General features: G+C 41.6%; 1 protein-coding gene across 5 annotated transcripts in view; it reads right to left on the bottom strand.

Moving 5' to 3' along the window:
* Positions 1 to 10331, bottom strand: part of Pbx3 (pre B cell leukemia homeobox 3) — a 200589-nt gene extending 190258 nt beyond the window's left edge. For 2 of the 5 annotated variants that reach the window (NM_001290576.1, NM_016768.2), the window contains exons 1-2: positions 10007 to 10331; positions 9110 to 9183 (exon numbers count right to left, since the gene is read on the bottom strand). In NM_001290576.1, coding sequence (NP_001277505.1) covers positions 9110 to 9183; positions 10007 to 10206 — 274 coding nt within the window. In that variant the 5' untranslated portion in view covers positions 10207 to 10331. Of the gene's footprint in view, positions 1 to 9109; positions 9184 to 9335; positions 9975 to 10006 lie in introns of those variants that run through there. The other 3 variants (XM_006497784.1, XM_006497782.2, XM_030248420.1) reach the window with 3 other exon arrangements.
* Between the last annotated feature and the right edge of the window lie 8317 nt (positions 10332 to 18648).

Consider the following 18648-nt stretch of genomic DNA (forward strand, 5'->3'; position numbering starts at 1 on the left):
TACAAAGAAATATGATAAGAAAAACTGGAGGGTTTTCACTTATTTGAATAACAAGTGAAAACCCTAAAAATATCTTCCCTGTATGTTATTACCAACTGTATCACTAGGTTTTATAGTGACAGCCCTGTGCTATAATTTCTGAGAAAACCTCTACATAAAGCTCCATAAACCCAACCATTCCTATAATGTATCGCCTTATCTAGCACACAATCATTTCAAACACAACTTTTCATGTTAGTATAATTTGTTCAAAAATGGTAATAAATACATCCATGATGCCAGAGAAATCATTGTACAATCTACTGCAACTTATTCTGAGCAGTAGTGACAGTTAATCCTACACCCAAGATCTGGTAGAAAAGAAAAACAAAATATTTCAATTTTTCCTGATTTAATTAAAGATGTTCATTATACACATATCTTTTAATGGCTCAACACTCCCAATCGATATTATAAATAACCTGGACCAACTACAGAGTAATGTCTGTGAACAATTATCACAAAACTAAAACATGGACTGCTGTCAGTTGGCGGCAGAGTTCTTGCTTTCATAATAAATATAAAATCAATTTCCTGCTCTAGTTCCTATTCCAAGTTGAAAATGATATATCTGACTATGAATTCCAACTACCTTCATGGGTAGGTTTTTTTTTTTTTTCTTTTTAAGGGAGAGGTGAGGAAAGCAAGAAAAACAAAGTTATAAGACTGTCAAAGCCACTTCCTCCTCATTTGAGGGTACCTGCATAATAAAATAAGATGTACATATCAAGCTGCCATTTCCACTTTTTTTTAAATAAAGCGACTGACTTTTTCCATCAAATGCCACATTCCTATAAGTCTTCCTAAAAGCTTTATCTGCAAGGTTTAGTTACGTGAAAGCTTGTAGAAATCTTTTGTTTAAATAATAATAATATTCAATTTCAAAGCTCTTTTTTCCCTGTTTTAAGGAAAAAAAACTTCGTTATTAAAAGGAAATTTTGTAAGTAATCAAAAGACTAGTGAGGAGTCTGAAAAGAGACAAAAATCTGAAGTAACCAGGTATTTTATACAAAAAAAAAAAAAGTAGCTAATGTGTTACCTACTAAGGCCCCCCCACTCCCAAGAGAGGCTCTCACCTCTGTGTGCACATTTCTAACTCTCATCCCATGCCCAGCCATGCCCAAGGAGATGCAAGCCTCCATAGTGTACATGCATGGCAGGTGTGAGGACTAAAGAATCCATATGGCTCTGGGATGGTATGACTTCCTGGTCTAGACATGATGGAGTTCAGACACTAGAACCAGGGCCCAGTACAAATACCTCTCCCAAACACTCTATCTAACCAAACCCAGAGATTTGCAGTTAGCAATTTGCACCTCTTTCAATGCTTTATGCAGGTAGAAGCTCTGAGTTAGAAGAAACCTTAACTTTTTCTTAAGCCCAGAGAAATTCTGTCCTTCACTTCTCCAGTCCCTTTAGTCAAGCATCCATTTCCTCACAAAATAATAGAAAATCACAAAGAAGCTTTAAGGAGCTAAATTCAAATACCTTACATTAGCCACAACTCAGGAAACCAGAACGAAGTAAGAAATTTCATTTTCAACATGAAAATCAAATCCAGTAATCTTACATGTCGATACATGATATAATATAAATTCCACAGGTTGTGTAAAGGGCAAAGTTTAACTACTAATTAATTCTATTGGTTCAACTTTCTTGAATTCGAGTCAAAATCTTAATGCTCATTTAATATAGTTTCATGAGGCCCAATTCAACAACTTCTTTTTTCCCTCCTAAGTAAACATTCTTGTGAAACTCAGTTTAGTGTTGACTTTGGTAAACGACGTTTACATTTATAGAGAGGTAGCTGATAGTCACTCACTAGCCATGCTGCTAAAGTCATTTCAGGAAGAAAGGAAATGACCAAATTCTTAATTTCACACAGAATATAAAATGAAAATTTCATGTAACATTTAAATAATCATAGGGGGGAAAGGAGTTCAATGTTCCAGAACCTTCTCTAAAGCTTTCAATCAATTTTATTTATATGCAAAACCAAGAGAAACTGGGAAGGGGGGGGGGGATAAAAAAGAGGAAGAAAGAAAAAACAAAACACATACAAGGAAGAAAAAAACCAAGCTCCTCCCGATGCTAAAGCTCTCAATTCACTGACAGGCAAATGGCTTCATGCTGCCACTTAATCTCATTTCTTGCATAATGCCCTCTAATTAGCATATCAAAGTGAATTAATACTTCTAGGGCATTAGCAATGGGGAAATCTGCTCCAGGCTCACAATAGCAGTTAAGAGAGAGCCAAGAAATCCTCAAAAACACCACAAACCACTTTGCATTGCAAAACTGTTCAATTTATTTATCCTCTCTCTCTAAACACTTTTACCGCACACTGTTTTACTACTGTTCACCAAACAAAATGATAATTGCCAAAGTTACCAGCATCTGTAATGCCTGTTTAGAATCTTAATTTAGATTATGTTGCAGATAATTCCTATATGCGACCATTTGTTCTATTATAAATGTTAATACAGAGACAGTGGAAATGGTGACATTCTCAATCAGTTAATTTGAATTTGAAATAAAATTTTATGTGATTTTAAAATTTATGATTTTTTTAATGTAAAAGCCACCTGCTGGAGCTGATGCCTAAGAAATATGCTTTAAAAACTGATGTACCACATAAAACAAAACAAAACAAAATCATTTTGTACTAACATATGTTGGCATCTCCTAGATAACGGTTTAAACATCAGGAGAAACCATCAGCATTGAAAGAATTATACTATATGCCAAACTCATTAATATGACCACATAAAAAGGGCTAGTACTCACAACAGCTTAGCACTTTTAAAATACTTAAGCTGAAAGAAAACAAATATAAAACTCTTAATAAGTATATTTATTCATAATTAGAGTAAAAAAATTGTCCTGCTTAGTCAATTTAACACATTCTAGAATGGACTTATTTGCTAAATTACACACTTTATTCAAATTCAGTGTGCAAGCAAGCTACACTTTGCACTAAAAACTATAAGTATAAGCATATTCTATGTTTAGGTCATGTCTATGTCAAGGTAATAAGGGATTCTAACTGCAAGACTGCTTAGAAAGAGCAATGTTAAAATCAAGACTTTAAGATTGAAATTTGTTTTCTAATATGTTCTATGTCTGAAGGTATAAAAGATGGCATATTTTTTCCCAATAGCTCACTCAAGCATTACTTTTTAATTTATTTGCTAAATATAGCTCTATCACGTAGCTGCGATAGCAGTTTGTTTAACTTCTATAACTTTGTAAAGAAAAGAAAATGTGATTAAACAGACCTGGAAAAACTTCACTGATTTATGCCACACTGTATACTGTGATGTAAATGAGTGTCTCTCCACACTTCCTGGCTGGAATGGCCTATAAAAGTAGAGCAAGTACTTGGAAAGGTCAGCATGGGAGGGGAGATGTGGAGCTTTGTCAGTTACTACTTCACTCATGCTGATCACACTGATAAATGGCTAAAGCACAAGCCTGCTGAGAAAACAAATAAAACATTATTCTCCTAGTGTCAAGATTGAAATAAAAAGTATCTAAAGATTCTTCACAAATACTTGAATCCATATGGGAGAAATCGTCTAAATCCTATTTAACTTGATATGTTAGTACTAATGTGTCAAGAATTTATTTTGAATAAATATTGTATGGTCTCCATATTAAAAAAGTGATGACTTGTGTGGTTCAGAAAATTCAGTTTCAATTTTTTTAGAGACCCACTTCATAAAATATAATATCACCCTACAGCATGCCCCCATATAGTACCAAAATACAAATAAGATATAATTAAATAAGACATTAACTAAAATCTTGCTTTGGATTATAAAATTTACATACTAAAATCTAAACACTACACAAGTTAAATTAAAAGAAAGTCATCGCTATGAAGAAATGTAGTTTTATGTTATAAAAGTGGGTGGATTTGTGTGTTGGGGGGCAAGTCAGTGCCTCCATTATCAGTGAACTAATACACTTATAATTTGGAATAAAGTTATATAAATTAATAAAAATTGCATAGTTACGTCCCCAGATAAAATATCAAAACCACGCAAACCTATAATGAAGCTCACTAAAACTCAGGTGAAAAAGAATTACTTGCATAGATCAAGTTAATACTGACAACAGTTTCACTATTTGTGTTAAAATATATTTTTTATTGAATATATTTAAAGATCCTCCCATTTTAAAGGTATATCTGCATGATACTTCAAGCCAGACAGTTCTAAAACAGCTTGGCAATGACAATTTGTCCAGGTTTTCTACCAACAGATTGAGTGTATTATTGTTTAAGAATGAAAGAGGAAATAAAATAAAATCAGACAAATGTCAGTCTTTTACATCCTTCAAAACCTCCTACAAAACCTCCAGTAAGCATCACAAATCTAAAAAATCTAAAAAATTGACAAAATACTCTTAAATGGCTTTAAGAAAAATATATTGATAAAGCAATATAATTTATGACCTTCCTAACATACACTGACTTTGTGTTTTTCCTGGTTAATCACTTAATATTCCCAATATAAACAGACCATAATGTATTCCTAAAATTGGTATAAAATTTGAACTAATAAAGGCCCATTACTATTCAAATCACAAAAATTCTGAGAAAGCAGGAGTAATAGAGAAAATAAGATTGGCCAACTGTTGCCATTATTGAAGGTAAACAATGTTTAAAATTCTCTTCTTTCCATATATGTGTATCTATTATTGTTGCCATATATACATATTGTATGTATACATGTATGTATATATGTGGGAATGTGGTATTGTTGCTGTTGTCTATAATAAGTAGCTCTTAAAAGCTGGAAAATTCACTCATCAAAACAGAAACATTATACATATATGTATAATGCAATTGCTTTCAAAACTTTGGAGCAAATGGTAACTATACTGGATATAATACAAGATCAATTTAAAATATATAGTAAATACAGAACCATTTAGACTCAGAAACAACAATTTTCATATTTCTTTGCTAAATGTTTACTTAATGACTGATCTGATTTTTATACATTGAAAATTAAAAGAATAACACAGCACTGTAACAATAAAAAAGGTAGCAAAATTTTACATGGAAGTCTTAAAAAAAAAAAAAGAGGCCAGAAAAAGATGCAAATGAAACACTAAAAATGTAGGGTGCAAATTAAATGGAAGGGTTAAACTAAGAGTACCTACCCTGTCCTCCTGAAAACTACTCACACTTTTAGCCATAAAGGTAAAAGGTTAAAACATTTCATATACTAAATGAGTATAAAACTCATTTATAAACTACATTCTTTCCTAGTTCTGATATCTAAAATTCCTATGACTTTCTCAAGATGGATTCTTTTAAAAGTACAGCATTTATAATAGTCATTTTCTTTTCTTGAAACATAAAAAATCCTTCAACCAGCCCAACCAGCCAAGCAGGCCTTTCTCTTCCCCTGCGGACACCTCCTGCAGTAGAGAAGTTCATTAAGTTTTATGATCTTCCCAAGTCAGTCCTGCTTATAAGCCTCACAAAGCCTACAAATCTGGCAAACCATCACGTCTGCCATTAGACATTACTAGTAAATGAACACTATTTAGGGTTTGTGGTGGCAATAAATCAGAGCTTGGTTGGCAGCTATCAACAATGTGTATTTTAACCTAGCATTGTAAAAGGAAAGGTTATGTTGATTTTTTTAATATACACAATTTTTTCACAATATCAGTATTTCGATCATATAATAAATTGCTATATTTGTACACATTAAAAATATTTTCCTTGAAAAAATGTTTCCTTTATTTTTGAAGGTATATTGTTTCACAAAGGAAACACTTCACAGACAAGATTAAAGTAGACACAAATAGTTCAGTGAGTATACCAACAGAAGTATGGGTCCTTACTTCATCAGAGATATTTAATAAGCAAAGGGTGGTAACATGATTTTGTTATCATCCTAAAGAAAACCGTAGCCCGTCAACTACGATCTTCCTTGCTTACATAGTTTAAAACAGACACATATCTCGATTTTAAAGTGTGTAACTTTAGTTGCCTCTAAAATGTATAAATGTCACAACTCAACAATGAAAAACCTTTCTGCCCCAAAATAACTGCACAATAAATTTTATAACAGAATATACTGTTTTTTAAAAAAACAATCATCTTATAGTAAAAGTATAGTTTCCTTACTTCTGAACAAGAAAATAATATAATTGTGGCAGATTGCCCATTTATCTGTCAAAGGGGGAAAAAATGCCTTTTCATATTTGGTAGGGAAGAAATAAAATGTTTTCCAAACTAAGTCCCTTGTGTGCATCAAAACTGGCAGTATTCACCGTCTGATCAGAAACCTCAAAATCTACCAGCAGTTCTACAAAGACATGATTTTTTTTTTTTAATGATTTTGTCTTATTTTAAAAGAAAACCAAAACTAAAATCACACTGTCCACTGACAGTGGCAGTTCCCACCCACCACCCCTTTAGTTCACAACTTGTCAGCCCCCTCCCTCCCCTTCACTATGCAGAATAGAGTCATCACATAATATTCCTGATTTATATTCACAAATGACTAGATGAACTTTCTGTGGGTAATTAATCCTTATGTATTATGATAATAGATTAATAAAATTATTTAAAGAGAAAGTATTAAGTAGCATACACATATTCCCTAACACTTATTTTCTAAGTTCATAATGTCTCTAAAGCAGGGCTGCAAAAGCAGGCAAGGGATAGGCCCTGGAATGTGCTGCCCAGCTTTCTCTGCTTTGGTAACACTAATGTCTACACAGCTGTTTTATTTCAAATTGAGGGCTGAGTCTAGCGATCCTGTCTCCTTCTAAGACTGGGTTTAGAGCATGAGGCAGAGCTATGGATAGTAGGGGAGAAAGGAGAAGAGAGAGAGAGCTTCACCCCATCAATCACTCAGTACTTAAATCCCATCCCTCTCGAGCTCAGAGAGGCAGGCAAGAGGATGCCTCTGCCCAGACAGCCGCCTTCACTGTCGGCTGCTGGCTTTTTATAAAAAAGATAACCTGCAAACTTAGGTCGCAGGTCAACGCACAAAAAGAGGATCTAATTTACAAGTTATCACTGAAAGCCCAAGAAACAATTTTCAAAACACAGAAATTTCTTTTGTCTGCTCTCTCCTGGTTGTTAAATAGCAATAGCCCTACCAAAGCTCTCTCTGACCATAATCCCAGACTCTGAAAAGACTTGTTTCTTTTCCTAACTCACCTTTGACATGTCGTTGACTACGCTTTCCTTTCAGAATGGTGTAACTAAGTCCTGTGCAAATAAGCAACTGGAAGACTAACACTTCTTAATTGAATTTCTCCTGCTGATAAGTGTTCAAACATGAAATGCTGTGTAGTTCTGTGTGGTTAGACCAAAACTATAAAGGGACAGAAAATAAATACAAATCATAAAGAAGGGTGTTCTTGCTAGAGAAGAGCATCAATTCCCTCTCTTTAGTAATATAGTGCCATATAAAATTGAATCAATCTTAATATTCACAACACAGTCAATATTCCAGTGCTTAGCTGTCAGCACGAACTGGAGTGGAGCCCTGATAGCAAGAAAACCCTTAGAAATTAAGCAACATAAATGTCCTAAGAGTATATACTTTTATTCACCCAAATTAAAGCCTTCAAGGTTCAATGCTGGACATCTTTATAGTTAGATTAAAATCATCTAACATCTTAAATCATAAGGTGCTCAAAAGGTGGTTAAAATCAATATATAATAAGTCAATAATTTAAAACGACTTGGTTTTCAAAATGTAAAGTGTATCACCAAAAAACAAAAAACAATCATTAAAAAAAATCATGGCATGAATGAAAAGCAAATAAGGTTATTTCTTTAAGCTCTCAATATTTACTAATAACTCTGGTTTAGCATACATACATTAAGAGAAAGCAATAAACCATCATCTTCCCTGGCTTACTTTTAGGAATATGAATAGTACCTGTTTAAATAGAGTATAACTTAACTTCCTGCCTAACAGTCCTAGGCAGTATATTATTATTTGTAAAATCAACTCAAAGACAGCCAAACATTGAAACATTAAAACAGCCTTAGTTGGAAAATGCAATATACTGGACTTGATTGTTTTTCTTCTTTGCCTCAATTTACAAAGGGGCAACTTTAAAAAGCAATACAACCCAACACATACAACCACAAATAAATCAATCAATGGTAAAGCTTGACTGATGGAGGGTTGTTTTTTTTTTTAACCATATACAGGAAAGATAACTAAACACAAACTAAAACATGTAAAACATATGTATATATATGCACTTTAGCTTTACCCTTAAGTCAAGAGTAAAAATACCTTAAATAGAAAAAGTCTGACAAGAAAGTTAAACTATAAGGAACTGTCAAAAATTTTCCCTACTCTGTATCAGCAATTTTCATTCTAGCACTTCTGCAAACCTATCCTACTCCTGCCCTGAACTTCAGAATGTTTGTTTCATCAGGATCTGTGGACATCTTTCTTTATACATTGAAGCTCAGTTTTACAAGTGTAGCAGTTGTAAGACGGAGGCTATAATAGAAGTACTAATAGGCATGATACATTGTATATGCCTAAGCACATGATTTTCCTTCCTGGATTCCTAAAAATCTTCCCACCTAAAGCACCAAGTCCAGGGTATTACTGAGGTGTGTTCGGTTGTGACTTCTACCAGTAGAACCGAAGCTTAAAACTGTCTAAGTAAAACAAAGTTCTAGTGACGCCTCTCCAGGGGAACCGGTCCCTGGCATCCAGTCTCCCACCGCTCCTTTTAAAAAATGCTACACAGGCAAAAAGAGATAGGAGAGGGCAACTAGCTAGAGCCCCCTCCCCGACTGAAACCAGGGACTACCTCCTAGGGAACTGCGACCCAGCTCCATTCTCATATACACTTCATTTAGTACCAAAGCAGAATTGAGAAATAGACTCCAGATTTATTGCAGGTTTGTTTTTTTTTTCTCAAGATCAGGAGGTGGGAAGCAAAGAATGATCAAAGATGGCGGTGCCCAAAAGCAGCAGCTCTCAACTGGAGAGTCGAAGGAGTAGATCTGACCCCACCTCGGGGGTCTCCAGGCCCACTGTGAGCAGCAGAGTCTTACCTGTTTTCTCTTTGATCTCACACAAGACGCTGAAGAGCGCCGGTTTCATTCTGTGACAGTTCAGAGCATGTTTCCTAAAAAACAAATAGCAAAACACAAAGGTATTAGCATCACCTATTGGAATAATATGGCGCCTTCCTTTAAGTTAGACCCAAGATTTAAAACCGGCCCCCAGTTTGGAAAAGCTCCTTTGAACCACGGGAAGTCAACAAAAACTCAAGTTTACTAGTTCGCAACTGGCGGCAAGCTCTAGCGGCTGAGAGCTCCAGCCCGATAGCAGCGTGACCCATCTGCTGGCTCGACAGAAGCCTCGGCGTACACAGGAGTGACCCGTGCATGAGGCTCCGCTCCGGGGGCCGCGGCGGGACCCAAGGGACCAGACCGGAGCGGAGGGAACCCCAACGCCCAAGCTCCACAAGAGGAGCGGGCGCAGCGGCCAGCGGGCGGCTAATAATCAGCGGGTGACAGCTCCGCAAAGTTTGCCAAGCGGCCCTCCCTCTAGAGAACTTGGCGCTCCCGCACAGGGTTGTGCGGGGAAGCAGCCGGTCACCCCGGACTGGGCCGAGGGGAGTGGGTGCCCGGAGTCTGGGCAGGCGGAGAAAGTTGCACTTCCCTGCGGTGCGGCCACGGACCCGGCTGGGACGCGGAGCGCGCTGGGGTCCGAGCGGGAGGTTTAAATCTGGGGAGGGGGGCGGGCAGCAGGGCACGGACGAAGCAATGATCGAGTTTGTCCCGAGCCCGGCGAGCAACTTTGCCCGCGCGATGGGGGACACAGCAAGTGCCCGGCGGGCGGAGAAAGTTCCCGCCCGCAACTGAGGCCCGGGTCCCGGGAGCCAGCCGGGACCCGAGCCCGGCTCCCGTACACACACAAAAGATGCTTAATGAGACGACACCAACTTTGCTTGCGCCTCGTCCAAGCTCTGGTCGGTGATGGTCATGATCTGGTGGAGGATGTCGCCGATGTCCTGCTTCCTGCCGTCGCCGTCCGCCCCTTCGTGGCCGTGAGGGGGAGGCGGCAGAGCCATACCCCCCTGGACCGAGTGGCCGGCCAGGTTCACCCCGGCCAGAGTCTGCAGCATCCTGGATTGATCGTCCATCCCGCCGCGCGCGGGCGGGAGCGGGCGGCGGCGGCGGAGGCGAAGGCTGAGGCGGCGGCGGCGGCAGCGGCGGCGGCGGCGAGGGAGGAGAAGAAAGAGGGGGAGGGGGAGGGGGAGGCGGCCGCGCGCTCCCCGCCCGCGCGGGAGGGGGCGGCCTGGCCCGGCGCGGCCCGCGACTGAGGGGACGCGGACCGGCGTCCGGCTCCGGCTTCCGCCGCGGAGGAGACTGAGGACAGCGGCGGGCGGAAGCGGCGCGCTCGCCGGCGGAGGCGGAGGCGGTGGTGCCCGCTGCCCTCACGCGGCCGCCGCGCTGCCTCCTCAGCGCCCCTCGCCGCGCCGGGCGGCCCCGCACAACTTGGTCCTCAGCGCCAGCCGAGTTGCCGGGACGCCGCGGCCGCCGCCGCCCGCGCCAGCCAGAACGGTCCCCTCCCTCAGCCGCCTGCCGCCGCCGCCGCCGCCTCAACCGGGCGGGATCGGAGCACCGGCGGCCCCGAGGGAGGGAGCGGCGGCGGCGGCGGCGGGCTGCGGAGGAGGAGGAGAAGGAGGCCGACGGGCGGGCCGCGGGGAGCGAGAGGGGCGGAGGAGGAAAGTTTGGGAGCGGGCGGGCCGGCGCGGCGGGGACACGGAGCCCGGTGGAGGGCCCCGGCGGGCCGCACGCCGGGCGGACAGCAGATTGATGAGGCGGGAGAACTCGCCGCCGCCACCTCCGGTGCCGCGCACCCAGTCAGCAGCCGCTGTGGACCGGGCTCGAAGGCCGCTCGGCTGAGGGATTGACAGGCTGCCAGTGCCACTCACTCACTGCGGCCCCGGCGCCCGCGGGGGGAGGGGCAGGGAGAGCTGAAGGGCGGGGGAGCGCCCCGGATGCCCCGCCTCCGGAGGCGGAGCCTTCTCTCATTGGGCTTTGCGCCTCCCGCCGCCGCCACTGGCCCCGCCCCTAGAACGCAGCCCGTCCCCTCTGGCCTCTGCTGTGGGGTGCCTGAGAGCCAGCCCGGGAGCCTTATGGGCTACTCGCGCCGGCACTCCACAGATGGTCGGTCAGTCCAGCCAGCAAAGTGTTGTCCCCGGATCCTGCTCCTTCCCTATTATTAGCAGTTGGGGACTTAGAGGTGTTATATAGGACCGAATAAAGTGTACCCGTAGCCGACAGCGTGGTCCCCCATTGCATGAGATGAGCTTCACGCCTCGGACAGTGCCTGGGATACTTTCCCGCTCTTCATATCAAGAGGTGGTACCCTCTGGGCACAAGGCCTCAAGCACAGGGCCAATCGCATTGCGCTCAGCGCCGAACGAGGCGGGACAGAGCCAAGAAAGGGTTGTCCCAATTGGAGCGTTCGAAAGTCCTGGGCTGAGACCGGGAAAAGGGTCTAAAAGCCCTGCCCGTCCCACGGTCGCTATGGTAACCCGAACTCAGCACAAGGAGTTAGCGCTGGCAGTAGGGCCTTGCGCTGTCTGTCCCTCAAGGAGTGACCAGTTAGAATGGGAGCCTGTGGTTTCGCATGGACAGAGCTCTTCTCTGAAAAGCTAGCAAATGGAAAGGTCACAGAAACATGTCACCTGGAGAGAGTGAAATCCAGGACTATTTTCTAAGCTAACTGCGCTTTGCACACTCGACGAGTCCTGGAGATCCGGGGACTACCCTGGCAGGTGTGCGGAACCTGCGGAGAGCGAGACAATAGTCTTACAGACAAGTTTGTTTAGAAATGGACTGGACTGACAAATTGACCCCTTCGGCTGTAGTCAACTTCACCTAACAGATTTACATACCTGTAACACCTCTTCATCCATTATACTTCTGCCCAAGAGAGACTAAAGACTTAAACGGTGTTGGAATCCGCACCTACACCTCCGGTGGAGTCTTGAGGCTGATCTTGTCCTCATCTCTCAGGCTGAGGATTCAACATGATCTCATTTTAAACCCATGGAGATGACCCTAGGTTAAGTGTTTAACTGGTGGCTCTTACCTCTAAACGTTCCTTTCTCAGACTCAATAAGCGATCTTACCTGAAACTAAAAATAGAGGTGTGAGGAGATGAAAAATGGCTGTTACTCTGCAGGGTTGAATGTAGGACAAGCAGTTCTTTAAATGCCAGATGGAGTCTTGGAATAAAGCAGGCTACTCAGTTCCAGGTTCTTTCCTTCGTATGTTGAGTGTGATTTTAAATACTCCCCACTGCAAAGCTAACAGCCAAACTCACAGGCCAGGCAAGCTACAAGGCTTACCAACTGCACAGCTGCTGGGGAAGGAGTTCCAGACAATCTACCTTGCTTAAGTCCAAAGAGCCTCCTTTGAGTTCATTAATATTCTCTGCTCTTGTGTGTGTCAAGTTGCTGATTCTTCAAGTACTCATTATGAGTTACAGCCATCATTGATTGGATTTTCTCTACTCTAAACTTGTTTTTCAAACTGTCACCAAATCCTTTCGTGCTTTTTTTTTTTTTTTTTTTTTTGGTATAAAGGAATGAGAGAGCAAGGGAGATGTAAAATTCGCAGAATTTTATCTGAAAGATGCTGCAAGCTCTAAGATTCCTTCCAGCTCTGAAATTCAATGATCCTGTGAGTCACTATTAGGCCTCCTTCCTGCCCTCCTTCTAGGCTCATAATCTTGACTAATCAGTCATGAGGATGAGGCTAATTAGCAATGGGGATTTATGGTTATTCCTAGCCTGCTCCAAACAATGAGTTATGTAAGCAAAGCAACGTATATAAAAATGTAAATAAAATTAAAGAAACACTTAAGCAAATAAAGACAATTGGGAACTATGGGCTATGTAAACAAAGTAGAACATAAAAACATAAATTAGAATTAAGGAAGCACTTAAGCAAATGCCAGCAATTAGGAATAAAACAAACTTGTTAAATGCTTGACATCTGCAGCTAGGTTACGGCACACACCTCTAAATCTGTGGTCATTTGGAGGAATGGAATCCTGATATTTCTGCAGTGAGATCAGACAGACCTTTAGCTTAGGAGGCTTCCCATTTGGTTATTATTATGATGATGATAAGTGAGAAAAGCCAGTAGGTCCTAGCAGGGTTTCCTTCACAGGCTCACTGGCAATTGCGGTCGAGATAAAGTGTATTTTGTAAAGATATTTTTTATTTTTTATGTGTATAGGTGTTTTGTCTACATGTACATCTGTTAGACCATCTGTGAGCCAGGTGTCCATGGAGGACAGAAGAGGGTGGCAGATTCCCTTGGGACTGGAGTTACAGGCAGCTTTAATATGGCATGTAGATCCTGAGAATCAAACCAGGGTCTTTTGGAAGAGCAACCATGATTCTTAACCACTGAGCTACTGCTGTAGTCACCTCTCTCCTTTCTCTTCTCTTCTCTTCTCTTCTCTTCTCTTCTCTTCTCTTCTCTTCTCTTCTCTTCTCTTCTCTTCTCTCTCTCTCTCTCTCTCTCTCTCTCTCTCTCTCTCACTGTTGCTGGCTGTTTGTTTGTTTGTTTGTTTGTTTGTTTGTTTTAACCCAAGATCTTGCGTATACCCTGGGCCGGCTTGATTCACTATGTACCTAAGGATGGCCTTGAGCTTCTGCTCTTCCTGCATTTAACCTCCAGAATGCTAATGGTTTATGCTCTGTTAGGGGTGAAATCCAGGCATCCTGCCTGCTAAGCAAGCCATCCACCACCTGAGCTACACCCCAGACCCCCATACCTGAGGTTGCCTTACCTCTGTTCAGTAATGTAAGTCATAGTCATGCCTTCACAGATTAATAGACTAGACCCTCCCTAAGTGCCTGAGTCTCTCTTTACTGTTTCTAAAGTAGTGATTACTTTAAAAGTCAAGGAAAATGTAATTTACTTTTGGCAAGTGGACATTCTTGTAACATTAACAGTGACAAAGTAGTATTAAGGGCAAAGTGTTTTAAGATGTGACTTCAATATGTAACTGGCTTGGTTTAAGGAAGAAAAAATAGAACTTAGCTGGCTAAGAAAAAAAATATGTTGTTGTTTTTTAAGTTATTTGTTTATTTTATCTGTATGAATATACTGTAGCTGTCTTCACACACCAGAAGAGAACATTGGATCCCATTACAGATGGCTGTGAGCCACCATGTGGTTACTGGGAATTGAACTCAGGACCTCCGGAAGAGCAGCAAGTGCTCTTAATTGCTGAGCCATATCTCCAGAACCACCACCACCCTTTTTTTTTTTTCCTTTTATTTGTGCATATATGTGTGGTATATGGATATCAAGTTTCTTCAGGTATTCTAGCCCATACCCATATATACCCATATAAAGTCCAAAGTAAAATGTAGTGTGTCCTGAATTGTTGCTCACCACCTTATCCCTTTTAGGCAGGGCCTCTCACAGAACCTGGAGCTAAGCTGATGGTCAGCAAGCTCCAGAGATCTTTTCCCACACACACTGCCGCTATGGCTGTAGGAATTCACAAGCATGCTTAGCTTTTTACATGAGTTCTAGATATTTGAACTAAGGTCCTCTTCCCTACCACACCATCTCCCAAAACTGTTAGATTCTCTAAGTTGCCATTTTAGAAAAACTCTCAGTGCTTATTGTCTATGTTGATTAGTTCTTCACAACCCTAGCCTTAAACTGGGAAGAAAGACTCAACTTCAGAACTGCCTCCATCAGACAAGGCTGTGGACATGTTTATGGGATGTTGTCTTAATTGCTAATTAATGTGGGAGGACTCAGCCTAATGTGGGCAGTGCTATCCTGGGTAGGTGATCCTAGAGTTTGTTTTAAAAGTCGATAAGCAAAGCAGGAGAAACAAGCCAGTAATCAGAGCCCCTTCATGGTCTCTGCTTCAGTTCCTCAATCCAATGTCCTGGAGCTTCCTTGATGGTGGGATGTCACTACTGCCTTGACTTCCCTTGATGGTGGACTTTAACTCTTTCTTCCTCCGAACTGATCAGTGTGGTATTGCAGTAAGAAAAGGATAAACTAGAACATCCCTCACAGTGTGGCTCTTCCATTGTTTCTACCACTTTAGGCATAAATCTCTAGATTTGGTCTTTACACCGGATGCTTGCGACTTGTAGCATAATCAAAGGATCTGTGAATATCTACCAACCCACCTTTCTACAATAAGACCTTTCAAAGAGGCTGAGGCAGGAGGATTCAGAATTTGAGGACAGTCTGTGTTACACAGTGAGACAGAGACAGAAGACAGAATAATGATTGGGATTCATGTTTTCTGAAGAAGTTTGCTAAAGAGCACCATCATTTATATGGGTTGATTCCTTGTTGTAATTAGTCCAACACTGTCTCTTCTTTATATAGACAGCACTAGGGCTAATACTCTCAAGTGCTTGGCTGTCATCTATTGGCCCTCCTTATTCAGGAGGCATGATTCAGACCAATGGCTATGTTCTCAGTCACAGTCATGGTCCCTATCTTCTGAACCTGTCAGAAAGGAGAAATAGTTTTTTGTTTTGTTTTGTTTTTAATAGAAATAAAGCCAGTCAGTCAGCCATGGCTCTCCTCTCCTGTGTCTTCTGCTTCTCTCCACGGTGAACACAGCCCTGATTCTTGGATGGCAGCAGGGGCTATCTAGTGATAAGAAAATGATCATATAAGGATAAAAATCAACATGGTTGATGGTTTTTCCTCCTTCTAAGGCTTATAACCACATCTGATCATGAGGGACAATGAAGGACATCCTACAAAATATTTGGCCAATACTCCTAGAAACTGTCAAATTCTCCAAAAACAAAGAGTTATGAGAACTGTCACAAGTAAGAATAGTCTAAGGGAACCTGATCTTATCTCATATCCAGGATGGAATCTAGAATAGGAAAATCAGATTTTTTTTGAAGCTAAGAAACTGTAAACTATGAAATTTAGCTAATAGCAAAGGTATCTGTTCTAGTTAACATGAACTGTAACTTGGTGCAGCATAGAATCATCTGAGCAAAAAATTTCCATTGAGGAATTGCCTGGACAAAATTGATCTATGGGCATGACTGTGAGGGATTGTATGCATATTTTACATAGAAGGGCCGAGTCCACTGTGGGCAGTGACATTCCTAGGCAGGTGATCCTGGGCTGTGTAAGAAAGGAGCTAACTTTGAGCCAAGCAGCATTCCTCCACGGTTTCTACTTCCAGTTCCTATACAGACCTCTCTTTATTTTATTTTATTTTTTTCAAGACAGTGTTTCTCTGTATAGCCCTGGCTGTCCTTGACCTTTTATGGTGAGGTTATCCCTATACTCAGGGTGGCCTTGGTTCACTGGTAACACAGACAGGAGTCTCGCCTTTGGGATCTTCTTGTCTCAGCCCTGTGGTGACTTGAATTGCAGGCCTAGAGCACTAGGCCTGGTCAGACTCACAGATCATAACTAGAGAGTTAATGGCCATACCTTTACTTTCTGTTAGAGTCTGCTTTCCTTGTTAATTAGTATTAGGATTGTGTTTGCCTACATATACTGGAAATCTGTACAAAAACACTGGCTTAAGGAAGATGTCGCTTCACTCCTCCTCAGGTAAGAGATGTGCAGAAGGCAAGCAAGTGTGCTACCAGAAGCCTAGGAGCTTCATTTCCTGCTCTGTTGTTTCAGGTCATGTCCACCATTCTCAGGCCATCTCATGGTCCCAGGTGACTCCTTCATCTTCAGTAGTGAGCCCAAGGTCATCCTGGCTGCCTGATTCCCAGAGGCTAGCTGGATGGCTCAGCAGGTAAGCATACTTGCTTGCCACACCTGACAACTTGAGTTCATTTCCCATGACCTACACGGTGGAGGAAGAGAACTGACTCTAGCAAGTAGCATATACAATATGGCAGGCACCTCACACACATAAACATACAATAAATAAATACAATTTTAAAAATCAAACAAAAAGATCTCATCCTTGGTGAGGAAGAAACAGGTAGATTTCTGTATGTTGAAGGCCAACTGGTCTACAAAGTGAGTTCCAAGATAGCCAGGGCTAGAGAGAGAGAACTTACTAAATAATAATAATAATAATAATAATAATAATAATAATAATAACACAAGCAAACAAAAAGTAATTAAGCACTAGATGTGAGGATGAGAACTAGGGAGACCCTAGTTGTCTGGAGGTATTGCTAAGCATCCACACCAAACCAGCATCACCACTGAATATCCAAGGGAAGGCACACATGAATCTGTTCCTATTAGAAAACATCTATATAGAGAGTTTTCTGTTACTTGTAGGTAGATGATAGAGGCACTGTAGGAAGGAAGGAAAGATAAGGCAAAGAGAAGGAAATGAAGGAGCGAAGGAGAGAGATAATAAGCACAATGCCTAGCACATATTAGGGGCAAGAGATTACATGGGTTGTTTCGTTTTGTTTTGTTTTGAAAGTGTGTTTTGTTTTGGAAGGTTTGTTTTGGGAGTGTGAGTTTTGTTGTAAGTTTGATTGTGTGGTTAGGTGTATTGGTTGGTTGGTTGGTTGGTTGGTTGGTTGGTTGGTTGGTTAGTTGGTTAGTTTGAGTCAGAGTATCACTATGGGGTCCTGGCTTGCCTAAAACTCACTGTGTACCTACACTGGCCTTAAATTCACAGAGATCCATCTGCCTCTGCCTCCCAGTTGCTGGGATCAAGGGTATGTGCCACTATATCTGGTAGATACATTGTGACTTTTATTTTTTCAAAACAGCATCTCAAGTAGCTTAGGCTGTCCTCAAAGTGTAGCAGAGTATATCCTTGAACTCATAAATCTTTTGCTTCCACTTCCCAAGTCCTAGGGTTACACGTGTGTGTGAATGGTCTGCTGTTTGTACTGACTTCCTGTGAAGTAACATCCAAAGCCCTTGGAGTTTACCAAGTGACTGAAATATTCATGAGCTCTTATATCACACCTGGTTCTATGCTAAAGGCATAAGGTAGCAGCTGGTCACCAGAAAATTCACTGATAGTTAGAAGGTTGGGGTTGTGAGCCACCTTCACCATCCAACAGAAGAAAGGAAAAGATATTTTGAGTTCAGTCCTAAAGCCAATGATTGAACCAATCAGGCCTACCCACTGTATTAATTACTTTACTGTTGCTATGACAAAATCCAAAAGCAACTGTCTATTGTCTTAGTTAGGGTTTTACTGCTGTGAACAGATACCATAAACAAGACAACTCTTATAAGGGCAACATTTAATTGGGGCTGACTTGTAGGTTCAGAGGTTCAGTCCATTATCATCAAGGCAGGAACATGGCAGCATCTAGGCAGGCATGGTCCAAGAAGAGCTGAGAGTTCTACATCTTCATCTGAAGGCTGCTAGCAGATTACTGACTTCCAGACAGCTGGGATAAGGGTATTAAAGCTCACACTCATAGTGACACACCTATTCCAACAAGGTCATACCTGCTACAACAGGACCACATCTTCTTTTTTTTTGGTTTTTTGGTTTTTTTGTTGTTTTGTTTTTTTCAAGACAGGGTTTCTCTGTATAGCCCTGGCTGTCCTGGAACTCACTCTGTAGACCAGGCTGGCCTCGAACTCAGGAATCCGCCTGC

This window comes from Mus musculus, chromosome 2, assembly GCF_000001635.26.
Source record: "Mus musculus strain C57BL/6J chromosome 2, GRCm38.p6 C57BL/6J".
NCBI lineage: Eukaryota > Metazoa > Chordata > Mammalia > Rodentia > Muridae > Mus > Mus musculus.